The sequence below is a fragment of the Mycteria americana genome, chromosome 8 (genome assembly GCF_035582795.1).
Source record: "Mycteria americana isolate JAX WOST 10 ecotype Jacksonville Zoo and Gardens chromosome 8, USCA_MyAme_1.0, whole genome shotgun sequence".
Lineage (NCBI taxonomy): Eukaryota > Metazoa > Chordata > Aves > Ciconiiformes > Ciconiidae > Mycteria > Mycteria americana.
In genome coordinates this window covers 8,650,001-8,659,158 of record NC_134372.1, presented here as the reverse complement: position 1 = coordinate 8,659,158, position 9,158 = coordinate 8,650,001, and the positions used below count along the sequence as shown (strand labels likewise).

The 9,158-nt window shown below is 46.6% G+C and overlaps 1 protein-coding gene across 4 annotated transcripts in view; it reads right to left on the bottom strand.

Annotated features, from left to right (window-relative positions):
• Nucleotides 1-900: 900 nt before the first annotated feature.
• GRIA1 (glutamate ionotropic receptor AMPA type subunit 1) overlaps nucleotides 901-9,158 on the bottom strand; it is a 131,372-nt gene continuing 123,114 nt past the window's right edge. For all 4 annotated transcript variants that reach the window (XM_075509399.1, XM_075509400.1, XM_075509401.1 and 1 more), the window contains 2 exons: nucleotides 3,448-3,582; nucleotides 901-1,089 (listed from right to left, as the gene is read on the bottom strand). In XM_075509399.1, the coding sequence (XP_075365514.1) occupies nucleotides 901-1,089; nucleotides 3,448-3,582 (324 nt within the window). The remainder of the gene's footprint in view (nucleotides 1,090-3,447; nucleotides 3,583-9,158) is intronic.

Sequence of the window (9,158 nt, the reverse complement as noted above, 5' to 3'; positions counted from 1 at the left end):
AGGAGAGTCGCATGTGAGCGGAATGCGGCATTTACTTTCTCTCTTCCACAAACAGCAGCTGACCATGATCTTAGACCAACCATCTGCTCTAGTCTGCCACGCATGATGCTGTCCACTCCAAGCACACAATTCTTCTCTTGAACCGCCACTCATCATCTCTGGAAGAATTATCACTTTGTCCTCAGGTTACCTGGGGTTTCCATACTCACTCATGACTTTGGCCCTGTAAAACAGCCTCGTGTTTTTGTTCAGGTTCTTTCTCGCATCAAGTCCTTCCTGTTGCAGGGAGAGGGGTTCGCAGCTCTGTCTGCCTCGTTGCAATAACTCCACAGCCCGAGTTCACAACAGAACAACGGAAGGCAGAATCACGATGGACAAAAGGGGTCAATGCTGACGCCCTGCAGGGAGTTCAACTTGCCTTTTATCGGATTTTCTTTTTTGCTGTTAGTAGCTCAGACATTATGGTTTGCATCCCAAACTAAACCAGATTGAAGGACTGAGCAGGGAAGGGGGAAAGGGCTGATGTTACCCTGACACCACAGGAATTAGTAAGAAAAAATATATATATTGCACACACTAAGACTTATTAACAACCAAGTTAAAACAAAATGGCATAGTCCTCATTAGTGTTCCAGTGGTTCTTTGATCAGGGACGGTTCACGAGTCTGTTAAATCCCATTACACGCTCCTTATTGCAGTACAGACCTGTTTCTGTTCTCCTGCCGGTGGATCTGTTTGCACATAAAAAGGGAAATAGATTTGATTTCCTCAAGAAGATCCATCCAATTGTCCCTTCTGTCATCATCGTTTGTCTTGTTGGTGTTGGGTTTGTTTTTGGCTCTGGAGGGGGTGGAGTTGGGCTGCCCCTGCTCTCACCCAGGCAATGGGTCAAAAGGCCAATTATAATCCTGTAGCTCCCAGGGACATGCCGGTGCTGTGGCTCATGCACGGGATCGTCTGCATGGATTTGGGGAAATCGTGGCTGACCACACGTCCGTTTTCTCCACTGCCTCCTGCTGCAGCTGGCCTGGGAAGGGTTGATGTCCGTATGGCTTCGTTGATTGATTGCTGTGGGATTAAACAAAAACCCTTTTTAGGAAGGACGGGGGGGTCTCCCCCTGTCCTTAGTAATGTTGGAGAAATTACAATATAAACCAGTGTTGACTTTCTGTCACTGTCTTCTCCCTCCTTGTCTCCATTCAGTATCTCACTTTCTGCATGTCCTTACTGCATCTGCTCTGTTAATTCGCACCTCTTCTACATTCAAAATTGAATGCTTTAGCAGTATTCCGGGGTATAAAGCATACGTGCCATATGCAAAAACTATTCAAACTCCACAACATAAGAACAGTCATCCTGGATCTGAGCAGAGGTATTATACACACTTCCCCCATAGATATGCTATTACTACTCCAGTACTGTTATGTATGGTGGACTCTGACTCACTACAAGCATATGTTTAACTCTCCTTGTGTGAGAAGTTGAGCATGTGCTTATGTTTTTGTCTACAGCGACGACTGAGGTAACCAGGAAATGCAAACCTAATTCAGGAACCCAAATCTCATCTTCCTGTTCCAGATACCACCCAAAACATTTGCTTTCAGAGATCTAAGGAAACCACCTGTTTAGAACAATTAAACTAAGAGATGAAGTTAATTTGGTTTCTTTGTGTTTAAGCTATGTCTAAGGGCACCATCATCCTTTCTGGACTGGGATATCCAGGTGAAGAATTATCCAGAACAGATACATCTGGAATAGCTATTCAGAAACAGTCAACTTAGTGCCTTGCCAGGCATGGAGCAGCCTCCTGTGCTGGTGGGATCTGCAGCTCACCCAGGGGGTCTGCAGGGGCTTGCTGAGCAGAGGTTGTGTTTAGAGGGGGATCTGACCCATCTTTCTGGGCACTTGCCTGGGCTCTGCTGAATGGCCTTGTGGGTTGGCCACTGATGGTGGGAGCCAGCCAAAGGGACAAGCTTAGAACATGTTAACATTGGGAGCGACAATTCCTTCCCATAGTGGCTGGTTTTAACATGGCAAGAGCACTGCAAGCTAACACTGGCAAGAATTAGTGGGTCATTTCTAGCAACACAGGGAAGCCAATGCCAGGGCAGAATCTCCTTAAGACTAAAACTATGGAGCTACTGCGTTCTGACACTCTTTCGCAGTGTACTTGTGATATACCGAGCTTTATAGTGTAGACAGCAATTATAATTTAATTGTTGTATATTCAGGGACATTAATTGCTCACATTATCTTACCCCTGTGCTCAATGTACCTCTCATTGCCTGTAGAATTTTCTGAACCTCAATGGGAAAAGAGCTATTGCACATTTTCAGTGAATTAGGAACATTATTATTGCTGAAAAAACATTAAGCATGTTGTGAAATGGTGACATAAAAACCAAAGAAACGATTGCTTATCTTCCTTTTGATTCTGGGTGAGTTTCAGTGCTCAGGGAAGTGAAAATCTCTCTAAATTTTATGAAACTCACTGCATACTTCATATACTCATACCAGCTTCCATGCTCATGGGAGAGGTCACGAAGAGGAAGAAAAGGGATGTGTTACTCTTACAGCACAGACCCTGCTGCACCCTTGTACACAAAGGTATCTGTATAAGGGATCGCCTCTGCTAGTCATCTGAGTCAAGATGCACTTGTTCCACAGATGCTGCATTAAATGTGTATTCCCAAGGCTCTCAAATCTAATCCACTCTTGACATGCCACTCTCAAATTTAGGCACACCGGAATTTAAGACTGAAACAAATCTCCTGGCTCACAGGAAGTACGCTTCTGCAAGACCATGACAGAGTGGAGGAAAAAAAAAACATTACAGGAGACATTAGAGGCCAGTTTCTCTCTAAGAAGACCCATAATTCTCAATTTGGAGACCCACATCATCCGTTCCAGGGCAACAATGCTCTGAGCACGTATCACTGTTGCCAACCTGCAAACAGTGCCAGCAGGGTGCCAGCAAAGGGAACAACAGGATCTGATTCATTACCGCACTACCCCAGTTTTATCTTGCTGTTAACTGCTTGGGTTTGGGGATTTTTTTATCGCAGTAACGGCTGTATCACACCAATCCCAGCACACTTCATCCATGCTGCACACGCATTGCCATAGTCTGCTTTCTTAAATTTTAAGGAATGGCAATGCGTTCCTGTTACCATTTGTGCTATGATTTTGCTCTCTATCTGGATTTTGAACTAGCATCATGCCACATGTCTGATCTTGCATCAGCTCCCCGCTACGGCCCACTTGACCCTCTTTTAGCTTCCTCTGACACTCCTATTCCTTTCTATCAAGTCGAGTGACACAGTCACTTCGTTATCCCTATGTCTTGGCTTTCCACCCGTGGTCTGGGCTGCATCCGTCTCTGAAGGCAGCTTTGGAGCTGGGGTAGGATCAGAGAGAAGGTGTGAAAGGCCGGGGAATGGGTTGCCACCTTCATCCGCTTTGATTCACTTCTGGACTTGTAACAAAACTCGATTAAGGCAACCAGCATGGCTAGTCCGAGCCCACCGATGAGGATATAGAAAACCCCCGCCACGTTGCTGAGACTCAGCGCGCTCGTCTTGTCCTAGAAGAGAAAGGAGAAGGGAGGGAGGGGAGGGCACGTGGGAAGGAGAACAACAAAATTAATATGAGATTGCTCTGGGAGGGATGCTGCACAATATAGCAACGTTGGCATTACATCATCTCCCTCTTTAAATGAACAGGTGACATTTCTAAGAGCATTTTCAATTTTTAATTCAGTGTCTAGTAAATCTAATGTTTCCCTCACACAAACAAATAAATATTTCTTCAGCAATGTGACTCTTTGTAAAGGTTTGGGATCTCCATTTTTCAATCAGCTAACTTAAATGCTTATTTTACCTAAAATGCCTAGTTTAAATTATTGATTAAAGGAGAAAGAAAAAAAAAGTTCTCCGCCTCTGTGACATTTGCTTGTCTCTGATGTCTCGCCTGAAATAACCCGTTCTTTTGGAAATGCTCATTCCTTCATTCCTAGATTGTTTCCCCCGCAAATTCTGTTGCTGAGCAACACATCGAAATGGCTGGGGTTTTTTCTTTTTTTTTTTTTTCCTTTTCCTCTTCAATACTGAGGTTGAGGTGACACCTGAGCTGTCCTCAGAAACTCATTTGATTTCTGTGTAATAAGGCAGTTATTTCATATGCAATCAAGACCCGTTGATGCATGTCTAAGCTAATTATTTGGTTGGCAATAAACAGGGCTATTAATGGACCGCAACTCACAGTCAGCAGCTACATTCTGATTTTACAATTGCCTAATGAATCGTCACGGCTCTCTGGGGAAGAGGTGAGTCTCAGAAAGACTCATTTCACTGCTAGGGAAACCGGGTCCCCACAACTAACCCTGATGTCACTCAGTGCAGCTCTCAAAACGTTCTCCTCCGTGCTGAGCTGGTGGACTTGGGGTGTTGGGATAATCTGGGCAGCAGTAGGACCCAAAAGCTTGGCTCAGCTCTGTGTACCAGGCTCCTGTTTCTAGGACACGCCTTCTCTATAGTGCAATCTGACAGAGATTGCCCTGCTCCGTGCTTGTTGCTGCTCTGCAATGTTGACTCAATACCTATTTGCTGGTACACATTCCCCAGGACAAGCCCAAAAGGTCAGGGCAAATTTGTTGGAGTGACCAGGGTCTGATCAGCATTGACAGCCCCGCTCCCTGGACGTGGGAGGAAAATTGCATATGGATCATTTGAGATGCAGCCACATAGTTAAAGAATAATATTTATGCCTGTAGAAGTGTCTGCAGTTGGGAACGAAGCCTCTGCATGGTTCTTGGTGTTCCCTGCTACTCCATGGACACGTGGACTGGTGGGTGGCACGGCTTGTTCCTTGCCCTTGTAGGATAGTTGATGTTGCTTTGCTTGGCTGGTTTTACAATAAGCAACCTACACTTTTCAGGAAGGGCAAGGATTCAGGAAGCAGAAAACTATATTGGAGCGATGTCAAAAGGGTACAAAATCAAACACCAACAGGAGCATGGAAGGTTTTGATTCAAGAGCAGTCTTCCTGGCACTGGCACCGTCTTTCAGGCAAGTACGTTTTGCAAAAGGATTCTGTCTTTTGCAGTATTAGAGTTTGATGGCAACAAAATTAACCCACAAAGCATGAAAACATTTCAATTTTCAAAATTAAAAAACCCCTCCTGTTACAGAAGAGAACTTAACTTTTTTTTTTTTTTTTTTTTAATAGGAGGAAAAGAGGGTTCCAGTCAAGGATACTAAAAAAATGGGTTTTTTCTACTGCTCCTTCATCTGGCCCCACTTCCCATGTGAGCTGCAAAGCTTCTGCCCAGCTGGAGCTCTCGCCGCAGGATCCAGTGCCATGGGGAGCAACTTTCCATCCTGAACCTTCTGCTGAAAGATGCTGAGGTTTGGTTGGGGTAACCCCTGCAGAGTTTTGGTCACTGGAAAAAACTCCACAAGTGATCGCATTTTCCATGCTTCACTGATTGATATCGCTGCCAAGAGATTCACCGCTGTCACCGTGTGCGTTGCACCGCTGCAGATGGGACGGTTGCCGCTGGCGGACAGATTTGGTTTCTCCCTTGTATAACCTTCATACGCTGGTCAGTTTGTAATCTTGCCAACGCTTCCTGTGTGCTCTCTGTAATGAGAGATTTCTGCAAATAGCCTCTTAATTTCTGCAGTTTCCATATTCGAAGGATTATTTATCTGGTCTTTTATAATCTGCCTTCATGCATTTTTTTCCCCCAGGCTCGACTGTACGTTTGCTCAGTCATCTCTCCTCTGCAGATTACTGGTATACTTTTAAGCACCAGCTGAAAAATGTAGGGAGTTTTTTAGCGAAGATTTAGAAAAGCGGAGCAATTACTCTGAGAAAACTGGGTTACAACACATCAGGCACTTTGCCTCTTCAAATTCAGTCTGAAGGGGCTGCACCAGCTTCAGGGAGGGACAAAGGCTCTAGAGGTGGGCTGCCCTCCTTGACATCCTAATCTTTTAGCCTAGCTCCTTAATAAAAAGTGGCTGATTAGCACGTGCTCTGTGCTCAGAGGGAAGGATGGGGAATGGCAAGGAGGTGGAGCAGCGTATTTGTCTGTGTCTTACTAATAATTTTTAGCCCGTACTTTGACCTTGATTTGATGGAAGGGTGAAGATCTCCAAGGTATCAGGAACCTCCAAGCTTTGTGAAAAAGAATGATACTGTAGAGAAGAGAAAACCTATTAATGTTCACACTCAAATAAATGTATCAGCGCAATCCATGCTAGGCATCGGAGACTCCACACGGGTCTTTGACTTGCAGCCAGATCCTTAGGAAACCCGGCTTCCTTGGCTGTGCCGGGCATGGGAATACGCAAATTTCAAGTTTTATTGGCCACGATATTCTTGTATTTCCACCCCCCATTTGGGGGTCACGGTCCAACAGGGCACCTTTTCAGCCGGCTGCAATGGCAGAAGGGCCTGGCAGCCGGGAAAGGCTGCTGGTTCTTAATTTCTGCTTTCCTCTTGATGCCAGCAGCAAGTCGACCAGTAAGAGAGAGGAGATGACCCAAAGCAGTTTCCTGCACCACTATTTCATACGATTAATTTCAGAGCTGTTGTATTTTTCTTGCATTTACTTTCTAGTAGCATTATTATTATTATTATTATTATTATCATCATCATTACTATTATTACTGTTATTACTACTATTACTATTATTATTGGGACAATTTGGGTGAACTGAAAGTTGTCTTATCCAGAAGGTAAAGGAAAGCATAGTGAGGCACAGCGGTGGGCAAACCTGCCGGGAGGGAGAGAGCAGCCTGAGTTTCACCTCTGCCACCATAACAAGGTTTGTCCCAACGAGCCACGGACAGGGGCAGCTTCAGCAGGGCACCGAGGAACACCGAACTGCAGGGGCACAGCTGATGACATAGCCTGCTGTCACGAGCCAGGCTGAGAAGTGAAATTGCTCCTGTGGTGTCGCTTGACTTCTTGCTCATCCTCTCCTTTTTCTTTTCCGTTTCCTTCCCTCTCCCAGCAGGACATGCAGAGACATTCTCTGGGCAGGAGTGGCATCTCGTTGCTCCCATCGGCTGCAGGACCAGACCCACGCGAAGGGTAGGAAACACTGCATGCCCCACCGAGGCTTTGCCTGCTGTTTCTGTGCACGCTCCTGCCCTAATAATGCTTATAATAATAATAAAGAGTCCCAAATTACGCTAACTGCTTGAGACGACCCTCCCCTCCTCTCTGCTCAGGCTCTGTGACACCAGATGCTCTCCTGCAGAGCTGCCCATCACCGAACCAGCTTGTTAGTGGGAGTGTAAATGTCACCGCTCGTTTCCCGCAGCGGCAGAGCACTGACGTGGGGGGAAGATTGGCAGGTGAAAAGAGAAAGAAAACCCCATCTTTCCGAAAGCCCGGCCTTGTTGCTGCAGCAACCAGGCACCTTCCCGTCTGTTCCTCTCAAATGTGGCACCGTGTCCGTCACCCTCTTTGTCATTATTTATCCTCCTTGGCTGAAAGGCATTAAGGCCAAATTTGCCCGGTTTCCCAGCAGGTCTGGTCCTTTCTTTTACCCTGCATGATCAGAGCCCACTGGCAGCACAGGGTGACGGCACCTCGAGTTGTTGCGGTCTCCATAGAAGATGAACTGTCCTTACAGCAGGTGGTAGCTCCAGAAGGTGAGCTTTTACACCAAAAGGTGGGCCGACTTCATTGGGGTAAGGCCTGAAGCTCAGGAATGAAGGACATAACGCTGGCCATCGACTCTGAGCGCTGCTGTGGGTCTGCCAGGGCGTGGGTAGGAGCACATGGATGGATGGCTGTGGGCATGAGGCTGCCCAGCATGAAAAGACACCTTTGGTTTGAGAACCAGCCAATTCCCTGCAAAGGCAGAGCAAGGTGGTAGCAGGATTTGTTCCCTATTTTTTATTTTTTTTTTAAACAAAAGCACAATTCTTGCAACTGTAGAAGAGGATTAGGAGATCCCTGTGGCTTTGATGAAGGTCCTTTAATTGCATGAAGTGATCTAGCTGCCCCTGCAAGCAGGTTGCACCTTGCCATCTTGGTCTGGAAAAAAATTTCCTTTCTCCATTCTTCCCCTTCTTCCTTTCCCTGGGCAAAAGCCCCAGGGAAGAGGAGAATCACATCCATTTGCCCTGACATTTAGTGTCCACCTTGTCATTACCCTCCAACAACCCAAGGCATCCCTTTCAAGCCCACAGCACATTTCATAGCCTGCAAAAAAAGCTGTCCATCCCGTGCTTGTTCATAAAATCAGGGCCTTCTAGGGAACCACAGAGTTACCGAGTGTCTGTCTCTCTTCTGGGCTTATTTCTGCTGTGGCAAGTAGAGGGGGAGTGCAGGAAGGCTTGGAGACAGGACCAGGAATTGACGGATGGTTTCCAGCTACGTGAAGTGCTGGAGGTGCGTGTGCATGGAGGAACCTCGAGCCTTGTGGGAAGGAGTGGCTGCCACGGGTTTACTGCGGGGAGAAGAGCAGCAGGGACGCTGCTGCCCAGTGCAGGACACTGCCTGAGATTTCCCACTGTCTGGCAATGCAGCTGGGGCTGTGGTGGTCCTGGATCAGCAGCTCCTGAGCGCAGCTGCCCAGCACCTCCTGGGATGGCATAACATATCCAAATATTCAGCAAAGCTGGAGTGTTTGCCTGTGGAGTTTTAGTTCAGATCCACTAATGTATCTACTGTTTCGTTATGGGGATTTCTCTGGATAAAAAACTAGGTGGGCAATAGATAGGTAAACAGTCAGATTAAAAATAGGATGCACAGAAGTTGGCTACAGGCATGGAACATCATCTGGGGCCAGTGAACATAAGCCTGGGAAACACCAGAGGTTTTACTTGGCTCTGGCTAGAAACCTTGGATACAAACCTTACATCCAGCTAGCCCCTCACCCCTCTTCATTAGCATTCATTTATCCTTCTGAAAGTCCTCTAACTGCAAACTAAGCTAAGCTCGACGATAGACAGAAATGGGACGGTTTTGTCACGCCTGTGGGAGGAAAGATATGAAATGGCCTGCAGCCTCTCAAGCTTTGCTCTGAACCTTGGCTATAAGAGGAGAGGTGCGTGGTCCAGCTTGTGCCCCCAAAGCACAGGTGGGTTTTGTGCCCACCATGGGCAGGATGGGGGAAGCTGTGCCTGGTGCTCAGCC